Source organism: Pteropus medius, unplaced genomic scaffold (assembly GCF_902729225.1).
Source record: "Pteropus medius unplaced genomic scaffold, Ma_sr-lr_union100, whole genome shotgun sequence".
NCBI classification, from domain to species: domain Eukaryota; kingdom Metazoa; phylum Chordata; class Mammalia; order Chiroptera; family Pteropodidae; genus Pteropus; species Pteropus medius.
In genome coordinates, this window is record NW_024344240.1 from 23,538,718 (window position 1) to 23,563,143 (window position 24,426).

Here is a 24,426-nt window from a genome sequence, read left to right on the forward strand (position 1 = left end):
ACCAGCGACTTGATACAGCCCTCTTTGGAGATCAATTTAGTAATGTCTATCAGAGTTTTAAATTGAGATGATTCAGCACTTCCATTCTTAGGTATTTATTCCACAGATCTATATGAAAATATTTATTGGAGCATTTTTGTAATAGCAAGAAGTTAAAGTAACTTAAATATTCATCATTAAAAGCCTGGTTAAAGTGTACATTTTTTTTTTAATTTAGAGGATGCATACATACAGTACAGCACTATGCAACCATTAAAAAGAATGAGACTTTGATACAGTATGATCTCTAAATTATTTCGTTAAATGAAAATACCAGAATCAATATACTAGTTGTATAAAATAAGGAAATTACTGGTATAGATCTACATTGTCTATAGAGAGAAACTCAAACAAGTGATTGTTCCTAGAGAGGAGGACCTAGGTGGCGTTAAAGTTGCTCAAAACTACTTATCAATCTGACACCTTCACTGCCCTGTTCTAGGATTTTGCCTGAGTGTTGCCTAACCAGTTTGCCATGGCTGGTTTTCATTTTAAAAGAGATCTTTAATATCCTAGGTAAAATCTCATTATCCGCTTCATTTTTTTATGTCTTTGAGTTAAAAAATGAAGAATTGAGTTTTTGTAGTATCTCATGATTTTGAAGTTAAGCACAAAGCTGCTTTAGTTACACAGTAGTCCTTCCCTATCCGAGGGGCATGTGCTCTGAGACCTTCAGTGGATGCCTGAAACCATGGATAGTACCAAACACTATGTATACTGTGTTTTTTCTTATACATGCATACCTATGATAAAGTTTAATTTATAAATCAGGCACAGGACGAGATTAACAGTAACTAATAATAAAATAGGACAGTTAAAACAATATGCTATAATAAAAGTTATATGTTTGTTGTACTTGCACATGTGTACATGCTCTTTTCCCTCTCTGTCTCAAATATCTGGCATTAATTACCATAAGTCACTGAAACCATGGAAAGCGAAACTGTGGATAAGGTGGGACTTCTGTATGTAATTTTTATTCCTTCAAACAATACCATATCAACCACATCAAACATGTGTACAAGGAAAAGTAGAAGGTCAATGATAAATTTTCAGACTTTGACAATTTTTCATAAACAATACAGTCTTTCATACTAAAGGCATCTAGTAGGAGAGCAAACGATAACTGTTTCCCCTTGTTAGACAAAGCCTAAGGGGATGGGGAGGTAAGAGTTTGCTCATCTAATATGCAGTTTTATTTTGCTGTATTTCTGGCCAAAGGAAAAATAAGCTAGCTAAAAAGAGATGCTAATTTAAGTTCTCTTCTTCCTTCATGTATTTGTTTCAGTTTCTCAAGTCACAGAAGGTTCTGTCCCAGCAGCTAGTTCAGGAACTGGTGTTTTTAAGACGGGGCGATTTCAGGTGAGACCATCACTTTTTTCCTTGCCTTGATTGCCTGTTTTGCACAAATGTGTATTTAATAAAATCATTACCTGCCTTTTGAGACATAATTGCCAATTTGATGATATATTAGCACTTTATAGCTCTTATTATTTTCCCCCTCTTAAAAATAATACATGCTAGTTAAAGAAAATATAGAATACTTAGAACAGTAGAGAAACAATAGATAGTGATACAGTCTGCCCATCCTCTCACCTTCCCCATGATTACTTTTTGGGGTGTATTTCCATTCCTTTTCCTCTATACATGTATGTATCTAAAAATTGACCCTACTTCTCCTCCAAATGATACTTGGTAGCTTTTTTTCTCCATCCAGTAGTTCATTTACCTAACCATTTTCCTATTGTTAGTTGCTTTTCATAATAAGTAAAGTACTAGTAAACATCTTTGTATATAAAAGTATTTTCCACATTTAGGATAATGTTAGGACTACTTTCTGAAGTAAAAATACTGAGTCAGCATCGAGTGATATCATATTTTATTTTCCCCATTGGCCCAACAAGTGAACATTTTCTGGCTCTTAGTATATAGTGCCAAACAAGCTCTGAAAATCATTTTTAGTACTGCTTTCACAACAACTTTCCGATTATTCTCATGATAGCACTTGGAGTTGGGGATAGTAGATGATATTTTTCTTACTTGTAAACTGAGAGTTTGTAGCTGAGCTGAGTTTGTATTTATAACACCTGAACTAACTAGGGCAAGGACCTGGATCCTCCTTTTAGTACCACTTAGTTGTGTTGATTCTTGAAGCTTAGCTGGCATTTCACATTTATTGGATTTAATCTTTGTAGTTTTTTTTCTTATTCACAAGCAACCTTCAAGATTCCATGGCCAGTTGTTATTTATATTTTCACTAAAATTTGAGTCTGAGTCCTGTGCATTAAAGTAAGATATGAAAGTAAGTCATTTACTTAGTAAGCTTAGTCAGCCCACTCAGAATCTACATCTAATCTGTACATCTCAGTACAGATATGTTGTTCTCTATAATAGTATGCTATTTATTTTCACAGTCAAATATGGAGGAACTATGTAAACAGATAATCAGCCTATTTGCTGACTAGGAAATAAAGTGACTCCATTTTTTTACAATTCATTCTAAAAATTGAATATTGTAGACTTTGTTTTTTAATCTCTTTGGTCTCTTCCATCAGGTTTCAGTTGCAATAGATGATTCCCAGAAAGAGGGTAAAACTAAGTCAGAAGATGCAAAGTCTGTTCATTTTGAATCCAGCACTTCAGAGTCCTCAGTGCTATCAAGTAGTAGTCCAGAGAGTACCCTGGTGAAGCCAGACTCTAATGGGGTAACCATCCATGGCATCTCTTCAGATATGCCAGATAGTGCCCACAAAACTCCTGCCGCAGAAGCAAAGTCAGAAACTGGGCAACCTACCAAGGTTGGGCGTTTTCAGGTGACAACTACAGCAAACAAAGTAGGTCGTTTCTCTGTATCAAGAACTGAAGACAGGCTCACTGAGGCAAAGAAAGAGGGACCGACAGCATCTCCTCCTTTTATGGATTTGGAACAACCTGTTCTTCCTGCTGCAATACCAAAGAAAGAAAAGCCTGAACTGTCAGAGCCTTCACATCTGAATGGGCCATCTTCTGATTTGGAGGCTGCCTTCCTAAGTAGGGATGTAGATGATGGTTCAGGTAGTCCACACTCCCCCCACCAACTGAGCTCAAAGAGCCTACCTATCCAGAATCTAAGTCAAAGCCTTAGTAACTCACTCAACTCCTCTTATATGAGTAGTGACAATGAGTCAGATATTGAAGATGAAGACTTAAAGTTAGAGCTGCGACGACTACGAGACAAGTAAGTACATTTTCTCCTGTAACAAAATAACAACAGAATTAAGACCTAACTCCTGGTGCCTAGATTAGTATTATTTTTCACTGCAATATGCGTATGTTTTATTTCTTTTAAAGAGAAGGGTGACATGCAAAAGCTAGTTTTCTGAATGTAGTTCTCATTAGGTCTCTTGTACTATAAGGACCCACAGCATTTCTTGTTGTAGAACTTGAACACCTTTGTATTATTGTTAGTACAGTATTATTTTTATTAATTGCACTTTTTATTATTATTAACCTAATCTTGGCTATTTACTAGTCTACCAAATGAATCCAGTGTAGATTATATTAACAGGTTTTGTTGATCACATCTGACAAACTGGATCAGAGTAACAAATTTAGTACTTTGGTGAATAGCCTCAAAAGTCAGGAAATCTTTTTCTCTTTACATATCATCAACCATTTTTTGTTGGCTAGGAGATTGTTGAATTTTGGCTTCGGTAGTGGAGGCCAGCAAGATGAGTCAACAAACTAGAATCTCAAGGTAGTAGAAATTAGATTAAGTACTACATTTGGGGCAAACATTTAAAAGTAAGTGAATACTTGAATGGCAGTGAAAAAATACGTTATTCTTTTTTGAATGACAATGGTTTTAATATTTTTGAATTATGTTTGGTTATCTTCCATAGACATCTTAAAGAAATTCAAGACCTACAGAGTCGCCAGAAGCATGAAATTGAATCTTTGTATACTAAACTGGGCAAGGTTCCTCCTGCTGTCATTATTCCCCCAGCGGCCCCCCTTTCAGGAAGAAGAAGGCGACCCACTAAAAGCAAAGGCAGCAAATCTAGTCGTATCAGTTCCTTGGGGAGTAAAAGCCCCCAGCTTTCAGGTAAAAAGCCCTGCACCAGATCAGCCATGGCTGTCCCATCTTTTGTTTCTGTCTCCAGTGGTATATATAACCTATTGAACATTTGTTGTTAAATTTCAAAGGAGTTTGACTATCCTAATATTCTTACTTCCTTGAATTTTCTACTCCCCATTTATAGTACCTCTTTTTTAGTCTATGGAAATAGCCTGAGTGAGTACAATGGGTTATTCCATTGTAATCTATAATTACTATCTAATGGTAGTTTTCATTTATAGTTGTTCTTAAGGATAAAACATTTAGCTTGCCTGGTAACTCATATAACCTTACATGTCCTCCCCCAAATTCTTGGGGAGTTGGAAGAAAATATTGATCTCTATCTACTTAGTAAAGATCAGGTAGGTTCTTCCTTTTAATGAATGAAATCATTCATTTTAATTGCAACTGGGATGAATATAAATTTCATATGGATATTTGGTTATGTCTTAAGTGGTAATTTCCTTGATTAATATTTTTATTTCATTTACCTGTATTGGAATAAAGAACTTCCTAGTGGTTGTAATTTTTTAAAAAAGTTAAATCATAATCTCTTGTAATGAATTATTGTGATAAAGAATTTTTACCTTTTGGTGAAATTCTGGTAGTGGTAACAGATAATTAGTTGAAAAATGAAAAAGTCTGTAGTTTATACTCATATTTGCTCTGCAGGTCCAATATAAATAGTTTGGAGAGGAATGCAAACTTCTTAACCGCTTTGCATTCTCTGGAAGCTTTTAGAGACCCAGACTTTTCTCTACCACGTTAGAACTAATTCATTAGTAGAGATGTAATTATAAGAGATATCAGCTAATTCAGATTCTGATCCTAATTTTGACATATTTTTTTGGAGTGGACTTCTATTCCACAAGTTACGAGGGAACAGAGAAATTAGTCAATTTCAAGACACTTGACTAGTGATTGAAGGCCACCTACTAAGAATAATTTTAAATATGTGTAATTATAATCATGTGCATCATTTTTTGACACCTCTTTTGTACTTGATCTGACACATGCTTACAAGAAAAACTAAGCAGAGACCGCTTACCAACCTCTTTGTGGTTGATCCAACACAATGTTTCGTAATGGGGTAAAAAATGCAGTTGTAGAATTGCAAAATGGAATTCTCTCATATCCACTACATACTCTAGTGTTACTTAGCTCAGATTTGCGAACCATCTAGGTTATCTAAAGCTAAAAATCTCTTGGGATAGTTTCCAATAACCCTATCATCTGTTGATTCTCATATCATTCCTCACTTCCCCTCTTTTAGTTCATCAGTTATAGCTCTTGACCCATTATTAACCATTCATTGGGACAAATTGGAGGAATAAGGACAGTGCCTATTAAGTGTATTGGGAAAGCTGTACATGTTTTCTCATGCCACATTATCTTCTGGCAGGTAATATGTCTGGTCAGAGTGAAGCTTCAGTCTTACACCCCCAGCAGACCCTCCACCCTCCAGGCAACATCCCAGAAACTGGGCAGAATCAGTTGTTACAGCCCCTTAAGCCATCTCCCTCCAGTGACAACCTGTATTCAGCCTTCACCAGTGATGGTGCCATTTCAGTACCAAGCCTTTCTGCTCCAGGTCAAGGTAAGAAATCAAAGTGACCACCATTTTCCAAAAACATTAAAATGGCAATATTGCCATATCTGGAACAAAAGCCTGATGAGCAACCTATTGTTAAGGTGGGTTGGAAGACCAGCTGACCAGAACACAGCCTGTGTATTGTACACTTAAGGACCTTTGGGCTGAGAGGGGAAGTTGGGTGATTATATAGATGTACTTGCTGCTTCCATCAGGTGAAATAGCTTTTCTTCAAAGGATAACAGCAAAAAGTTACATCTGTGATCTATATGAGGCCTTGTCTAAATAAATGACTCACTTAGGATTTGAAACGTAAGCTTTAAGACTGTGCTGAGATTTCCTGGACCAAATTCTAAGGAGTTTTAGCAGTTTCTAAAAGCTAATGCATTTGCTTAGCCAGTGTAGATTTTTTTAACTACTAAGTATGAGAGAAGCATACTAAGATGAATAGCCCTGCAATTCAATTATTATCTATAATCTCCTTTCCGAGTATAGAATTATTTATTACTGATCACTCAGACCATTCCGGTAGAGGAAAGAGCTTCTAACAACATTAGAACAAGAATTGAAAGGAGTTGGGTATCTGGGTAGAAACAAATGAAAGAAAATATAGCTAGCTAGTTTAGATGCTTTTGCTACAGTATCACCATAATTAGAGATTAGATTGTCTCTGCAAAATGAGTATACTTGTTGATAGGAACACAAACTAGCTAGCATTATTCCCACTGGAAAAAGCTTCAGCATTTTGCAAATGGAGGGAATTGAGGCCTAATTTTCCTGCCTTACATTTCTGACCTTTCCCTAGAAGCTTGTTCTTCTGTGTGCCATCTTAGCTCATTTCACCACTCCAGCCTCAAGTTTCTAACATCTTGTAGTTGTGTTCTGTCTCTTCTCTCTGTTTTTCCGTTTCTTCCCTCTCACAGGCTGTGCGAAGTTTAACTGTGCATCAGAGCAGGTGACATTCAAACCTGGTGGCAGGAGGACCCGATTTCTGAGTACGCCCTGCTTGGCTCTTTGTGTGTAACACCTTTACTCCTTCCTTGTCCTTGTTTTTCTGCTGCTTGAATCTGATATTTCACGCAGTCCATTTTCATTTGTCTCTGTATATCATCGACTCAGCAGCCTGGCTGAACTATTGTTACCCTCAGAAGTTTGGGTCCTTGTGTAAGTTATGATAAAAAGGTGTAGAAATAATAGTAGATTTCTATAAATTTCAAAATAACTGGTAGAATTGCTTCTTCATAGAGCCATGACAGGATGGATGTGGTGTCAGGGCTATATAGATTGTTGAGTCATTTAGAATAATGAAGGCTGAACTCCATAGTCTATTGAGGACCGCACTTGCTTTGGCATTAGAAGTGACAGAAGGCATCTTGACCACTGATGCACTTAGATCCTGGAAGCAAGTAAAAGTTATGCCCTATTTTTCTATTTTTCAGAGTAGTTTGGAATCATTTTTCTTGTCAATTAAGCCTGATCATCTATTAGTTGAAAAGATACTAGTATCTCTTCATTGGCTCCTTTCACCACCACTACATTCTAGCTTCATAAAATTAGTAGTTCAAAAAGGGCTTCCATATAGTTAGTCTCATAAAGCATGTATTCTACTAAAGACCGAATCCTAACACCTGCACGTGAAAAAGGTTTATTTCACACGATTGCTGGGATTTCCCAGCTTTCTTCTTTAAAACAGGACATAATAGCAAGGGTTGTTGTACAAATCAAATAAAATCGTTTACATAAAAACAAGTAGCACTGGGGACACACACATCATTTCCCTCTGTTTAGCCCATGCCTTCCTGGCATATGGTAATTAATACATGTATATTGAAAAAAAAATTGAAAATCAAAATTGCCATATTTTTAAACTAGAAAACCTTTGTTGGACTTTGGATAGAGATCTTCTCTGTTAAGGCCTCAAACTTCTGATGTGGTTATTGAAGTGCTTTTTAAATGCATGTGCTAAAGCCATCACTGTTTCTGTGTATGCTTCGGAGGTCCTTGGGCCTCACATATCACTAGTCCAGAGCCATTTAACAAAGGAAGCAGAAGGCATTACCCAGTTTGGTAGTTTTCCAAGCATGTGTGGTTTTTAAGCACTCAAATCGATATCTTTTCTGGTGAAACTAGGCTGGACCAAGAGTATTAGCATTTTAATACTTAAATAAACATTTAACTTTATATGTCCAGCTAGAAATATAGACATTAATAGTAGGAGCAAGTGTTTTGAAGTAGAATGTGACACATCGGGCCTTAGTTATACAGCCTGAAATGTCTTAAGAGGGGATAAAGAGAACCAAGGCTTTTTTGTAAAGTCTAATGTGACAGGCACCACTTCAAATTAATTCAGTAAATTCTCATCACACTCTTAAAAGGTAGGTGGTATTACACTGTTCAAATTAAAGTGGTTGGAAATAGTAGATCTTACCACTTCCTTTTGGGTCTAAAATGAGAGGCCCTGTATCTGTTGGAGGCAAATCAGTATATATCATATAAGCCTTGGTGAACAAATCACAAGAGGCAGATTTATAACAAATATGGGAAAGAAACCAAGTGCTTGTAGAGGCGGCGGGGTCTTACTGGTTTCGGGTGCATTATTTTATGCCCTCAAAATAGATAATGGTTTGAAAGCACGGCTTGGCTTAATGCTTTATTTATGTTCAAAAGTTGCTCGTTTTCTATATACTTTTAAAGATCTTTCTGGAGGGGCGGGCATTGATATGTATGTCTAAGACGTGGAAATATATTAGCCAGTTTAAATTAACTTAAAACTTAACAATGGTACTATCTGCCTACTGTGGTAGAATTGCTAATGAATTTAATTGAGGCTTTTTAACAACCCAGCAGGAGAAACAGAAAGTGGGACAGGATCAGTGGAAAGACTGCTTGGGTATTTGAAATTCAAGCAGTGAGACCTGAGAGACTGGAATTCCCACCATCCCAGAATGTCAGAGCAGGGCATTACTCTTTAGGTACAAAGACTGAGTGTGGAAACTCAGCTTCCGTCACCCAAGTACCACAGTCCATCCAATAACCGAGTTAAGTCTAACCAGTCTGTCTCCCCTCCTGCTTCTCTTGCTGGGACTTTGTGTGCTGTTTGGAGATTCTGAATATTTTACACTGATGTTTATCTTTAACACATTGCTCTCTCTTTGTGCTTCAGGGAAGATGGTGAAAAAAGTCTGTCCTTGCAACCAGCTCTGTAGTAATTATCTTTTCTCTCTGTTACCTTTGGACTTGATTGCAAAGCCTGTTATCCATGAGTTCTTTGAACCTTGAAGCCTCACAACTCCTGGATTTTCCAGTTCTCATCTGTCTAGTTCTGCACCCTTTTCTGACATATTATTTAACATGCTTAATTGCTGACCGCTGGCTATCCTTCCAGATTAAGAAATCACCTCATAGTCAAATGCTTTCAGCGATGACCCCCTGTGAGCCTACCCCTGTGACAGTTATGGCTCAATAAGCCATGGGTCACGTAGAGAGACCAAGAATTCCCGACTTCTTTGGGAAAGAATTCTTTAGTCAACAAATGTGTGCCAGCCACTCTTCTACCCACTGGAGAATGAGCGGTGGTCAAAGCATACAAAAAGTCCGTACTCTCTCGTCTGCTAGATTGGTGAGGCAAGAAGCACAACTTTGTAGAGTTTGGCTTCTTAGACTGGTGGCTTCTCATTAAAGTGCAGACAGTTCAACAACCCTACAGACCACCTAGAGGGTCAACCAGAAAACTCTGTATTCGGGATACTGGGCAATAAGTCGTGACTACTGATAGGTTATTGTTACTAGGACCTGGAAGTGTAGGGGTGGAGAAAATTAAAAAAAACAGATTTTCGGTGGTAAAGCATACACTACATTTTTACAGCTTTTCAGCAGAAATGAGAAGGGTTTGGAGGTTAGTACTCTGGAAGGCAAGCAGCATTCTCAGGATTATCTGTATTACAAGTATTCTTAAACATTTTATTACTAAAATGGACTAAATGCACTATGCATTCAACTAACTTTTATAGTCAAGTCATCTTTTCCCAGGGGTTAATTTCTGGTCAGAAGAGGGGTGGGGTGGTGGTGTTTGTTTCCTTCTTTAATGGGAAAGCCTGTTTCAGAAGCCAGAATAAGGTCACCTGTGTGGTGGACGCCCTTGTGGTATAAACCTACTTTCAGAATCCAGTATTCTATAATACACACAAATGAAAAATGAAATTTGGTTATAAAGGGGTCTCACAGCATAGCATGAAAGGTGACTAGCATGAGACTAGAGAGGTGTGACTCCCAGCACGAGCTCTTTGTGAATAAATGGTGTTCACCTCTGCAGAGCTTCTTGTATTTTGCTTTGGACAGCTCTGTTCACTTATGATTATTTCTGGGTTTTATCGTTTGTTTTGATTGTCTCACTGATCATCCAGCTCACCAAGCAGTAATCATTCAAACAGATGATAGTCCTCATGCATGTGATGTGCTTGCCTCCTGGATTTCCTCATCACGACTGCCATCCTTGCTGCCTGTACTTCCCACTCCACCACTGTCTCACTCTTGCTATTCGAAGAAGGCTGTTTCCTTGCTTTTATACTTTCCACTTGGGTTTCCTGTACCTTAGGGGAACTTACTCTTCCCTTTACACTGTATGTGGCTCCAGCGGGCACCAAGAAGTGAGCTAATACACACACTGCCATAGTTCCATGTCTTGCCTTGGTGGTAGAAGCATGTGACCTTCCTCACTCTGCAGCTGCACCTCAGAATTAGCTGTTATGTACTACAGACATGCTTGTGTGTGCCATTCCCTGGGTGGTGTGTTATAAACTTGAGACCAGCGATGGATTACCGTGGGTTTTTCAATAGCAGAGTTGCTTCAGGTGTGCTGCTGTGCTCTGGTGCTGCTTTGACCTTGAAAGCAGGAAAATGTGTGCGTTTATTTAACCCCAGCATTACTTGGATATCTTAAGGCCTAGTGGCTCAGAAGTTACTATTCTGCAGCAAACGTGAGATCTGGTAAGAAAGTGGGGGGTGAGGGTACAAAACAAGACCATGACTCTTCTTTCCCTCTTCCTTAAAACTTGCCTCTTCGAATAATCTTCAGTGTGCCCTCCAGCAGAGCCGAAATCAGGCAGGACACAGAATCCTTTCTTTCTCGTCAAACCATAGAAATAGAATCCCTTCATCATAGCCTCAAAGCTTCCTCCTCCCCTTTGCACCCCCGCCTCAGCTGAATGAATGTTCCTTTGCTTCCACATAAGAGTGCTTGCCCTTCTGGGAAGCGGGGGAAAGGGGTGAGAATCCTTGAACCAGTCAAACCTGAGGTCACCTTCAGGAAAAGCACGTCTTCCTGGAGTTGAAAGATTCAGACACACGATAGAGAACCTTCCTCGTGAGTAATCTGGGTTCTTTACTCATAGGAAATTGGAAGCAGTTGAAGCCTTAATTCCTCCCCAGTTTATGTTTACAAATTCATGTTTATGGGTCCAGATGAAAAAGTTTTTTGAACAAAGCATGCTGTTGGGCTTATCACCTCTTGCTGTTGAACAATGGCTGAAGATCGTGGCAGTATCCACATGGTTTGGAAACCCCATCTTTTCCTAGGCCAAGCTCCTATCTTTGCATTTCTGTAACTCCTACTTGAACCCTGCCCCAGTGCCCAAGAAATATCTTCTGTTACCTTGCATTATGCTACATTCTAGAGCAGCTAGCCTCACTGACTGTCTTACAGCTCCCTCGTCAGTGTGATGCTGAGAAAGGACATACTGGCAGTGAGCTTCAGTACTCTGAGATACTTTGTGAGTGGCTGAGAGCAGTTCCTGCCTTTTGTGCCTACCATTACTCTGAGTTGTTTGGCCTCAACCTGCAGTCCCTGAAGAGAATCTGGTTTCATGAGTGTTATCCCAAAACTTTGGCTAAATAAGACCATGGAACCTTCCTTTCTTGCATGGCTTCCCAACCCCATCCTCTCCCCATTCTGTGGCTTGCCATTCGTCATTCTGTAAAGTTTTTCTTCTTCCCGAAATTATAATCCAGACGCCTTTTAATGGTTATATTCTGTTGCTTTTTCTAACTCTAGGGACCAGCAGCACAAACACTGTCGGGGGAACAGTGAATAGCCAAGCTGCCCAAGCTCAGCCTCCTGCCATGACGTCCAGCAGGAAGGGCACGTTCACAGATGACCTGCACAAGTTGGTAGACAATTGGGCCCGAGATGCCATGAATCTTTCAGGCAGGAGAGGAAGCAAAGGACACATGAATTATGAGGTAAGCCTTCCCTTTTTGCCATTTTCCTAATCTTTCAGAGTATCACTTGGCGTGTCTGAATCAGAGACGATATAAACTATCTAGGCTAATATTTCATGCCATGACCTTCATTAGTAACTTATTAATTTTAACACTTTTAGAAAAACAAGACAGAAATCACCCAGGTACCCTTTTATTTTCCTTCCCTAAATCCTTAGCTATTAGTTCAGTTTTTTCTTCCCTTTTCCTTCAATACCCTGAATTGCACATGTGTGCACGTGTGTGCGCGCGCACACACACACACACACACACAAACACTGCCCACTTCCAGTCGGAATGATCATTCTCTCCCTTGTTTCATGCGTGTTAAGAGGCAATAATTATTATGAAAGGTTTTGTAAGAACAGTCCTGGTTCTAGAATTTTATTTTAGTGCCACCCATACCACACTTTACAATTAATTGTTTTGTTTTCAGGGCCCTGGAATGGCAAGGAAGTTCTCTGCACCTGGTCAGCTGTGCATCTCCATGACCTCAAATCTGGGTGGCTCTGCCCCCATCTCTGCAGCATCAGCTACCTCTCTAGGTCACTTCACCAAGTCTATGTGCCCCCCACAGCAGTATGGTTTTCCACCTACCCCCTTTGGCACTCAGTGGAGTGGGACAGGTGGCCCAGCACCACAGCCACTTGGCCAGTTCCAACCTGTGGGAACCACCTCCTTACAGAATTTCAACATCAGCAATTTGCAGAAATCCATCAGCAACCCCCCAGGTTCCAACCTGCGGACCACTTAGTCAGACCTAGAGACATTAACTGAATAGATTTGGGGGCAGGAGATGGAGTGCTAAGGGGAGGGTGGGAGGGGGGATGGGGAAGTAGCCTATATACTAACTAACTACTAGTGCTGCATTTAACTGGTTATTTCTTGCCAGAAAAGAATGTTTAATACTGCTTAGAGCCCTCAGAATGGAGAGTCTTTCTCCCCTTCACCATTATTGGAGTGGGACAAGAAGTAATGAGCAGCTTTCTTGTGATGGGGCAGCTTCAAACTATGCTTTCCTGTTTACCTATACCCAACAGTGAGGGCTAGGAAAGAGTATGGTGTTTTATCAGAAAGCTACTAGAACGCTCAAAGGAAAACCAAACCCCATCTGTACTTTCAGTGGGTGGAGCTCTTAATCTTGGTACCCACCCCAGTCCCTTATTCGCTCAAATCTAAACCCCAAGACAAAAAGTTTTGGGCTGTCTCCTACCCTGTTCCCCCACCCATCCCCACTTTTTTTTCTCTCTTTAGAACCCAGTGAAAAACACCAGGGGACTGAGGTTTCAACCTTTTCTTATAATAGGTCATTAGCGCTTTAAGCAAATGATATTAGCAGCATTAGCAATTAGGAAAAAAAGTTCCCTGCGGACATGTTACTTCGCCATCAGTTTTGATGTGGAAACACTGTGATATATAAATGTTGTTGGACAACAGTAGTTTTAAGATGAAAATATGAAAGGTTTAAAAAGTTGAAAAAAAGCTAGCTCTGTCCTTTACTTATTGAGACACTTTAACTTTTTCCTTTGTATTTCCATTGTATTAGATAAATAAATGTGAATGTAAAATTGTATAAATTACTGTACTTGAATACTTCTGTTGTCCCAGTATTGCTTGCTGGATATTTTAGTGCCTTGGACTTCTATTGCTTCTGCCATTAGCATCAACTTCTCATCAGACCCCAGATCAGCAAAGAGTGTATGGAAAGAAATCTAAGGTCCACGTGACCCCATCAGTGGATTATGCCAAAGGGAAATTGAGAGTATTTTTTTTAAGTCATTCAACAATTTTGTCTAGAGCAGGTGTAAGATGAGCAGGGTGAGAAGTTAAGTTGACATCAGTGGTTGAAAGCAGAAAGTTCTGTTTCAGAAATAGTGAGGAGGGGTGTTATAACAAAATTTAAAAGATGAAGGGTGGTGTGTGATAAGTGAATGAAAAAGATTAAAGAATGGAAGAACAAACTTATTTTGAAGATATGTGGTACCTGGCCAATGGATGCCATCCATAAGCCTTACTCATTCGAGCTGGGCTTGAGCAGACCTAGAAGAAATGGCTGAATATAAAGGGGAAAGGGGTGGGGGCTGGTTTTGAAGTTGGGAAACCTGATAGTGAAAAGTCACAGATAGAGAAAGCTGCTCTAAAGAAAACTTGGATTGCTTTCCTCTTGTTTCAAATGTATTTCTCATTTTGGGGTACTGTATTTTTGTAGAAAGTGGACCCACTCATTTCCTATATGATATCCAGATGGTTGCAGGATCATAACCTATTGTGCCACTTTTATTTCTACAATTATAACTGATAGTCTCACATTTCATATAAACAAATATTCCCCTTAATAACTGCAACCAACCAGTATTATTTAGTGCTGTGCCTAGTTGTAATGGGCAGTTCTATTTTTTTCAGAGCTTTCAGGAAATACTCTCTTAATTGGCTTTGTTTGGGATCTTTGTTATTTCTGAAGATGGGGAAAGAAGCTGGGACTCTTAAATTTTGGGGTGCTTCTTGACTCTTGTGCTGGGAAATTGACATATTCCCAACCTCTTACCCATCTCAATGGCACATCCCTGGAATCACCACAGTAGGAAGGGCCTGGTTGGCTATCCTATCCTGTTGTTCCTTCACAGGCCCTGTTTTATTAAGTTAGCCTAGTCGTCAGAGATATAAAAGAAAACCGAAGGTCTTAGGAAGGTAGAAATGAAAAGGGCTGGGGTTGCAAGCCCTGCTTCAAAATTATTATTTGTTCTCTGCTTATAATTCTTGGGGAGATGGTAAGAGTAAGGACAGAACAAAGATGGTGCCAAGTAAATGAAAAATGGACCACCTGAGACAAATGAAACAATACTTCCTACTATAGAGGAATGAGGGAACCAAATGCAGCACATTATTTTGTTATTTTGGCTTAATAATTTTGAGATCTCTTTACATAAAAAAAAAAAACCTGGTTTTATTTACTGTTGATTTTTTTCCCTCCTGTGGATGAAATAACTGAAGCCTAGAGGAATGAACTAGTGCTACTGAACTATTTAAATTATTTTTATGTTAATAGTACACTTTGAGTATCTTTTTCCACATTAAAAAAATCTTTCCGAATTATAAATGTTTTCCTTACATTATTTAACAATGTACACTGTTTAAAAAAAAAAAAAACAAACTGAATTCAAACCTTGGGGGTTTCTCAGCAGCCGTTAATTGTACATTTTGCACTAACTCTGGGTGTTGCGCTTCTTGTAAGATTGCGCTTTGTGCTTCAGTTTGTTACCTTTGTAGACTTATTTAATGAAACCATTCAAATAAACGAAACTTGCTTTTGTTGAATTCTGGGGTTTCATTTCCAGCCAATTCCTTTTTCATGATCGCATTACCTGTTTTGTGTGCATTCTATAACTGAATTCCTAGCTAACTCCGTTTTTTAGCAGCAACTCTGACCTGAACTAAGATTATGCTTTAGACAAGGAAAGTATTTATTCTGAAGAAAGTAAGGATATCAAAATCAAAAGGTGAATGTATGGCTAAATCTGTGCAATAGGTGAGATAGGTAAAAGGGAAGTCTGGGTAGCTGCCTCTTCCTCTTCTCAAGGAGTGGAGATGGTTGACTGCTTTCCTGTTCGAGTTCCTTGCCTCAGGTTCCCAGCTTCCTACAAATGGGACTGTGATCCAAAAAATAATAAAAGCCCCTTCAAGATTAGATAAAAGGCACAGCTTGAAATACCCCTGAAAAGTAAATTTGCAAACTCATTATTTGGGGGAAAGAATTATGAAACATCTAGACATGATGAAAAAACATTTTATGTTAAGGTAGCCTGTCTCACATGTGAAATGGGGAAACAGAAAATACAGCTTATATCTTCTATTGTGTTATAAAGGATTTATTTTTGCGCTCTTGAAATGCCTTTTCTTTGGCCTTAGATCATTGCTTCCTTGATTAAAAAAAATGCAGGATACTGACATCATAAACCTATAAACGAGAGATTGTCATAAATGAAGATTACAGCCTGGATTGATGCAGTAATAAAACAGCACTGTAGGTTTTGTTCTTAGCATGATGCACAGTACTCATGGGCAGCATTAAAACATGGTGTCCTAAAGCAAAAGAAGGCAGATTACAATAATTTAATGTAGATAGATAGTTGTTAAAAGTCAGTACTTGGTAATATGGCTTATTGCTTGAGGGCAGGTAGCCACTGGTGATTCCACTGGTGATTTCTATATTTATTAACATAATAGCTTAAGAATAAATAATAAAGAGCCTCAAGAGCCCAAAAAAAGGTATTTAATCTCCCCCAAAGCCTCCTGATGCAGTATGTGACAATATTTTTTAAATGCTTGTTTTCCAACTATTTAGCTTTATCTATAGTAGGTTCCAATAGTCAAATCTAGAAAAGTTCAGAATGAAGCAAGGTAAATCCTTGGAAATCAAGCTCATTCCCTAGGAATGATGAACAATTTCATGACCAAATGTTTTCTAAAGTCCCTCTGTGACTGAATCCAATGATGTGACCTGAGCCTCTGTTAAGATGGATCCAGTTTCCTTTTCTTCGTGTCCTGATTCTTCCTATAGGAATCACAGTTTCCTATGGAAGAAAAAGTCATTTAGATACAGTTGCCATAATTTTAAAATAAACTCAGAGCCAGTAATTTCTGAATTGTATGAGTTAATGATCCTACTTTAAACTGAAAGCCCAAGAATGAAAATTGTTAGGACAGATCTAACCTGTTACTTCGAGACCAGACTGTAACAATAATCATGATGGGCGGGCCTACTTTTCATAGGAAAAGCTCTTAATGCAGTCATGCTTAAGCGTCCTACTTTCAAGGACTAAAAAGGGTCATACCTCAAGTCAGGACCCCAAAGGACAAGTTCTGGTTCTCAAACCAGGTATCTCCTGTTTTCTCACACTGCTAGTCCTCTGCATGATTCCATCCAACTTCTTAAAGTAGAATGTTGCCCCTCCTTTAAAATGCACAGACTTAAACCCAGGCTCGCTCTTCAATTTTTCTCCCTAAAACCCTTTGCTACCTGTTATGTGTTGGTCGATGTTGGAAGTTTGGGGGTGCCAAGGTCCAGATTTTGCTTGTGGATTCTGGTGGCAAAGGCTTTGTAGGGCCCTGTTCTGGGTCACCATTTGATTCTTCAGAACTGGTGTGGCAGCGGTCTGGTGTGGTTCTGGTCTAGACAAGGGCTTGACAACGCTGTCCGCTGCATCTGGAGCCATATCCCACATTTCAAGATTGTCTGCCAGGCCAGAGACCACAGGAAAATGCAGCATTAACAAACAAGTGTTCTCACATAAAACATTGGACAAATAGGTCATAAGAAATCCCGTGTCATGAGTGCCCTATGAGAGGTTTTGGAATTTCTCTTTCCCTCTCCCTAAAAGTACACTGAAGCTTCTCTTAGGTTAAGACAACAGAGGAGCTGAATATGTGCTCTCAGAACTGCCATCAATCCATTTTGGGTCCTCCTCTTTTAAAACGTCATGGGGCTCTAAAACAGAAATGAGGATTTTTATGCCTCTCTTAAAAATGCATCTGTGACTACCAAAAGTACACAGCACAGTAACAGAGCATTTCATAGGTATTGACTAATTAATACTCAGCATTCCGTTTGCCCCTACCGACCTGCAAGGGAGTCTTTCTCAGTGAGTGGGTCTGAGCCATTTATGGGAGTGCTGTGCTTCAGAGGAGGTACTGGCAGCGCCGCTACAGTTTAGACACAGAAAGGACAAAATCAGAATCACATAAATTCAGTATTGGAGCAGCCTCGAGTGCCCAGGGTTACACTGGTTCATAGCACAGCCAGTGGTAGAATTTGAGATTCCTGAGTCCCAGTCCTATCTACAGATAAGACTCGTTTTTTTTTTTTGAATCTCACTAAATTGAGAGGGTGGGGGAGTTTATTTCTCCTTTAGCAGCAAAAACGGAAAGGTTCTTAGAAGATAATCTGTTCTACTTTTTACTTTTTAAAGCTATCACCCTTGTTCCAAGAAAATCTTAAGCAGAAATGCAATATGTAAAACTGATATAAACAATGACTGGTTGTCTGAACAGGGGTGGGGGAAGTCCTGGATCACACTCTTTTGCACCCCTCACCCCCAGGGAACTTCTGCAACAGTTTGGAAGCTAAAGATCCAGAATAATTCTTACTAAGAACATCTCCAGTATAGCAAGTTGTTTTGGTTTGGGGGGAAGGAGTTACATTAATTTCAGCCTGGCAGTGCTGAGGGGAATATTAATGAACTAAACATGAAGCAAATCCTCTGTGAATCTTCATAATCCTTAGGGAGAAGCTAGGCAAAAATTCAGTTGGTCTGGGATAAGCCCTCTCTGTTTCTACTCTCTGGGAAAGAGTCCAAAAGTAACCGGTATCTACTGTTCCCACTGAATCTGGACTCTGAAAAAAAATTAGTTCATAGATAAGTAAATGCCAAAAGCCCCCATTAACTTCAAATGCATTTCTGTCATATGTTCTATGACAGCTCAGAAAAGCTTTCTAATGCAGAGAGAGCCAAAGTAACTGAAGCAAAAAAAAAGTTCTGTACCCTGAAATTTCTAGTTCCAGATTTTGTCAAGGCCCGTTTCCTTCCCCCAGAAAAGATCAGTGTCTTTAGAAATGGGGAAAGGTATGGCAAGATATCTTAATTGTTTGGACTCCTCTATCCTGTGTGTAACCTGAAGTAAGTCCTACTGAGTTCTGGTTTGGACAAACGCACAGTACTGGTAGAGGATCGAGTTACTTCCTCCTTCAGAGTACACTTCCTGGGGCCTCTGCTCCCATCCTTCTCACACACCCAGATTTTTCTTTTCAACTGATGGAGCAGATAGTTGAACTTGCTGCTGTTTCTCCATTTGCTCCCGGAACTGCTGCTGCAACTGTTTTTGCCGGAGCTTCCGCTGATACGTGGCGTCACTCTCTGCAGCAGAGGTCAGGCTTCTGCATCAGAACAACAGCAAGGTGGGAGTGAATTCCTGAGTTAACTGAATGAATAATACAGAGTTCCTGAGGGAGCACACAGACCAACTTGCTGGCTCTGAAGGCAGAAATGGAGATAACTTAGACCACAAGAGGAGGCAGAAGAGGAAAGAGAGGGAACTTAGGCCCCATACCGGGAGCTGCTGTCCTTATCCCCCTGTATCACAATGTGGGGATCATCCGAGTGGCTCGGTCTGCAAGGGGAGGTCACCTCCTGTGGTTTGGGGGGTCCTGGAGCCATGCTGTGTCGGTAGCTGCTGTATCTCGCTTGTTCCACAGATGGTTCAAAATCTTGTCTCTTTGCTTTAGTTAAATCCACTTCAAGAGGCAACTAATGACAGAAAGGAAGGGGTAGGGGAATAACTTCTGCCAACTGCTCTTCTCTTTCCTTTCTTTTCCCTGTCTGAAAGATCTAGATTCCTAGAAAATGGCATTTGACAATCCTCTATCCAGCATTCCTTCTAGGTCCTGAGAAGCTGAGATACAAGATCCGACACTTCAAGCAGATTTTTAATTTTATGAGGAAGAGCAAAAAAATTTCCTTTTCTACTTTGTATCATTCGGTATTCATGAAATTTTGATAAAAAGGACTCTCTATTTTAGCCTTGATTTAGGATAAATGGCCTGTAAAATCGAACATGAATCTTTCCTTGGCAGTTAGATCTGTCTGGTGATGTCTACCTATTATCTTTTTTTTTTTTTTTTTTTAAGCTGAAAATGACTACACAGTCTTTGTGGAAACTACACCTACTCACCCTTTCTGCCGGGGCGGTGTTCCCACCACCCCACCCCCCTACCCCCTTCCCCAAATCAACATTCATCACTAAAGAAGCCTTGGGCATACTGTGGCACAATTAAGTAGCCTTCAAATAAGAAGAAGATTTGTAAAGCACTGGCCTGATTCAGTAATTTCCAAGATAAACGAATGTGTATATGCACCAAAAGACAAGTACAAGAATGCTCATAGCAACCCTATTCAAAATAACCAAAAACTACAGACAACTCGAATGTCTACTGAAGTTAGAATGGGAAAAGAATTGTTGGCTACTCATGAATTGAGATGTATACAGCAATGAAACTGCTATATGCTACATGAACGAATCTCACAAACATGTTAAATGACAGGCAGACACCAAACAGTTAAACAGTTTGATTCCAAAAAAGTAGAGAACAGCCCAAACTAACCTATGTTGCTAAAAGTAATTTAACAACTATTTTTGGTAGTGATGAGAAGGGGAGAGGCTGGCAGTGACTGCAAGGGACATAAATGAGACATGTGGTACTGGTAATTTTTTGCCATGATTCAGATTGCTGGTTATGTGGATGTGTTTGGCTTTAGAATGCATCAAGTTCAACATTTATGATATGTGCACGAGTCTACATGTTCCTATGTACTTTTTAATACTTCAATTTTTGTAAGGCTCAAACTGTACAATTCCATTTATTTAAAGTTCAAAACAAGGAAAAAATAAGCTATGAAACTAGAAGTCAGAGAGAAGTTAGCACAGAAGTTACTTAATAAGAGTGAAAAAGAAATAGTAATATCAGCAAAATGGCAGATAAGGAAGCTCTGGGCACTCCTGCCCCTACAGAGACACTGAGTTAACAACAACATACAGTCCTGAATACCTGTGTGAGAACTCAAGTGACCAGCTGAGAAGGTATAGCGCTCAGGCCAGCATAAAACCAAGACAAGACTCCAGGTCCCAGACAAGAAAAACTAAAGGACTTCATCACCACCAAACCAGTATTATAAGAAATGTTAAAGGGACTTAAGGAAGAGGAAGAACAAGAACAAGAATGATCAGATATATGAACAATAAAATAGCAATAATTATAAACCTGTCAATAATTACTTTAGTTCTTCCCATAAGCGGCCTGAGGTGACCGCTGAAAATGGTTCCCTATTTACTTGACCCAGAAGACCCCACAAAATCATGCAAATCAAAACGTTCAAATCTTAGTTTTCACTTTAAGAACACTCATGAAACTGCCTGGGCCATCGAGGGTATGCATATCTGAAAAGCCACCAAGCATCGGAAGGGTGTCACTTTACAGAAGCAGTGTGTACCATTCCATTGTTACCATGGCGGAGTTGGTAGGTGTGCCCAGGCCCAACAGTGGGGCTGGACGCAGGCTCAGTGGCCCAAAAAGAGTGCTGAATTTTTGCTGCACATGCTTAAAAATGCAGAGAGTGATGCTGAACTTCAGGGTTTAGATGCAGACTCTATGGTCATCAAGCACACACAGGGAAACGAGGCTTCCAGGACGCAGTGCAGAACGTACAGAGCTCGTGGGCAGATGAACCCTACATGAGTGCCCACCGCCACACTGAGACGGTCCTCACTGAAACGGAGCAGAGTCTTCCTGAGCCAGAAGAGGAGCTTGCACAGAAGAAAAAGATGTCCCAGGAGAAACTGAAGAAAAAAACTTATGACCCCATTATGAGTAAATTAAGCATCGAATGCTAATAAAAGTAAATAATAATACTAATAAATGTAAATGGATTAAATGCTCTAATCAAAACACATAGGGTGGCTGAATAGATAAAACCAGACCCATACATATGCTGCCTACAAGAGACCTACTTTAGATCGAAAGACTGAAAGTAAAAGAATGGAAAAAGATATTTCATACAAATGAAAGTGAGAAAAAAGCTGGGGTAGCAATGCTTACATTAGAGAAAACAGACTTTAAAACAAAGGCTATAACAAGAGACAAAGAAGAACATTTCACATATAATAGCCAAAATACGGAAGCAACTTAAGTGTCCGTCGATACAAAAGTGGGTAAAGAAGATGTAGTACATATATATACTACAGAATGTTACTCAGCTATAAAGAAAGAATGAAGTCTTACCATTTACAACAACATGGATGAACAGAGAGGGTATGATGCTAACTAAAATAAGTCAGACAGGGAAAAACAAATACCATATTATCTCACTTATATGTGGAATCTAAAAAAACAAGATAAATGAACAAACAAAACAAACTCATAGATACAGAGAACAAACTGATGGTTGCTGGATAGGAGCGGGGTTGGGGACCTGAAGGAAAAAGTTGAAGGGATTAAAAAGTACAAATTGGTAGGTACAAAATAGTCATGAAGATGTAAAGTACAGCGTAGGGAATATAGTCAATAATATTGTAATAACTATGTATGATGCCAGACAGGTACTAGACGAATCAGGGGGATCACTTTGTAAATCATATAAATAACTAATCACTGTGTTGTACATCTGAAACATATAACACTGAGTGTCAACTGTAATTGAAAAAAAAAAAAAAAGATTCCAGCAAAAGGGGTAAGAAAATTCATGGCATTCTGCATGCCCACCTGTGCCCCTGTACCGACTGGTATAGAGCAGTGCAACCAGGAGGAACCCTCCCACACTAGGGCTCTTCCCTCAGTGTGGAAGCAAAAGAGTGGACTGTGTGTCCAATGTCCTGGCTCATCTGGGGGCTGCCCATTGGTTTCTGTCTCACCTGACTCAGAACACTAATGCGACCACTAAAAACAGAGGGGAACACCACTAAAAACAGTTGTACATCAGAGCTGCAGTTATGCATTCAGATACCAGGAGGATAAAAAGATCATAAAAGATTTGAGAGGTCTTAGAACCTCTAGCTAGGCTGATTATTGAAGTTCATCCCCTGCACAAAGCCAGTAAGTACATAAAGACTTCATTGTTTTTCAAATACTCAAATCTCAACAAAAGCATATAAAGAAACAGGGAAACAAGGCCCAATCAAAGGAACAAATTAAAACTACAAAACCTGACCCTAAAGAAATGCAGATCTATGAGATGCCTGACGAAGAATTCATAATAACTGTCAAAGTTATTCAATGAGCTAAAATTAAACTAAACCAGGAAAATGATACATGAACAAATGAGAATATCAACAAAGAGAAACTATAAAAATGAAACAAATTTTGGAACTGAAAAATACCATAACAAAGTTGAAAATTTCACTTGACTTGCTCAGGCAAAATAAAGACTCAGGTCATTTGAAATCATCTCAGCAGAGAAGCTAAAAGAAAGAATGAATAAAAATGAACACAGCTTAAGGGACTGACAGGACACTCACACTGTGTATTAAAAGAGTCTCAGAAGGAGAATAGAAAGAGAAAGGGGCAGAAAGATTATTGGCTAAAGACTTCCAAAATCTGAGGAAAGAAAACACATTCAAATTCAAGCTCAAAAACCTACATATAAGATAAATTCAAAGAGACTTTATAAAACCAAGATAACTTATAATCAAACGGTTAAGAGTCGAAGACAATACACTAATAACAAACTAACAGAGAAATTAACGATCTCATTTACAACTGCATCAAAAATAAAATAAAATACCTAGGAATAAATTTAACGAAACATGTGAAGGACCTATATAATGAAAATTACAAGACCCTATTAAAAGAAATTGAAGAAGATACAAAGAAATGGAAAGATATTCCATGTTCTTGGATTGGAAGAATCAACATAGTTAAAATGATCATATTACCTAAAGCATTATACAGATTTAATGCAATCCCCATCAAAATCCCATCAACATTTTTTAAAGAAATAGAACAAAAATCATCAGATTTGTATGGAAACACAAAATATCCCGAGTTGCCAAAGCCATCCTAAGAACAAAGAACGAGGCTGGAGGCATCACTCTGCCCGACTTCAAATTATACTACAAAGCGACAGTAATTAAAATGACATGGTATTGGCAGCAAAACTGACACATGGACCGGTGGAACAGAATCGAGAGTCCAGAAGTAAAGCCATATTTATATGGGCAAATAATTTTCGACAAAAAAGCCAAAAACATATAATGGAGAAAGAAAAGCCTCTTCAATGTATGCTGCTGGGAAAACTGGAAAGCCACCTGCAAAAGAATGAAACTAGACTGTTGTCTATCACCACACACCATAATTAACTCGAAATGGATTAAGGACCTGAATATACGACCTAAACAATAAAATGCATAGAAGAAAACACAGGAGCTAAACTCAAGGACCTTAGACTTGAAGAGGATTTTATGAATTTGACCTCAAAGGCAAAGGAAGTAAAAGCTAAAATAAATGAATGGGACTATATCAAACTAAAAAGCTTCTGCTCAGCAAAAGAAATCATCAGCAAGATAAAGAGACAATCATCCAAATGGAAAAATACATTTGCAAGCAACACCTCCGATAAGGGCCTAATTTCCAAAATCTACAAAGAACTCATATGACTCTATAACAACAGAAAACAAACAATCCAATCAAAAATGGGCAGAGGACCTGAACAGACACTTCTCCCTAGAGGACATACAAATGGCCAACAAATATATGAAAAGATGCTCAACATCGCTAGCTTTTAGGGAAATGCAAATCAAAGCCACGATGAGATACCATCTCGCACCTGTTAGAATAGCTGTTATCACACAGGACAAGTAATAACAATGTTGGAGAGGATAAGGAGTAAAAAAGAACTCATAC

At 39.0% G+C, this 24,426-nt stretch overlaps 2 protein-coding genes across 16 annotated transcripts in view; one reads left to right on the forward strand and one right to left on the reverse strand.

The window, feature by feature from the left end:
* WNK1 (WNK lysine deficient protein kinase 1) overlaps positions 1-15,296 on the forward strand; it is a 133,357-nt gene extending 118,061 nt beyond the window's left edge. For 11 of the 12 annotated variants that reach the window (XM_039869193.1, XM_039869185.1, XM_039869186.1 and 8 more), the window contains 6 exons: positions 1,328-1,401; positions 2,595-3,256; positions 3,921-4,123; positions 5,538-5,732; positions 11,776-11,963; positions 12,418-15,296. In XM_039869193.1, coding sequence (XP_039725127.1) covers positions 1,328-1,401; positions 2,595-3,256; positions 3,921-4,123; positions 5,538-5,732; positions 11,776-11,963; positions 12,418-12,735 — 1,640 coding nt within the window. In that variant the 3' untranslated portion in view covers positions 12,736-15,296. Of the gene's footprint in view, positions 1-1,327; positions 1,402-2,594; positions 3,257-3,920; positions 4,124-5,537; positions 5,733-11,116; positions 11,276-11,775; positions 11,964-12,417 lie in introns of those variants that run through there. The other variant, XR_005654142.1, reaches the window with a different exon arrangement.
* Positions 13,227-24,426, reverse strand: part of RAD52 (RAD52 DNA repair protein) — a 34,098-nt gene continuing 22,898 nt past the window's right edge. For all 4 annotated transcript variants that reach the window (XM_039869194.1, XM_039869197.1, XM_039869196.1 and 1 more), the window contains 5 exons: positions 19,086-19,282; positions 18,770-18,912; positions 17,601-17,681; positions 16,999-17,214; positions 13,227-16,552 (listed from right to left, as the gene is read on the reverse strand). In XM_039869194.1, coding sequence (XP_039725128.1) covers positions 16,491-16,552; positions 16,999-17,214; positions 17,601-17,681; positions 18,770-18,912; positions 19,086-19,282 — 699 coding nt within the window. In that variant the 3' untranslated portion in view covers positions 13,227-16,490. The remainder of the gene's footprint in view (positions 16,553-16,998; positions 17,215-17,600; positions 17,682-18,769; positions 18,913-19,085; positions 19,283-24,426) is intronic.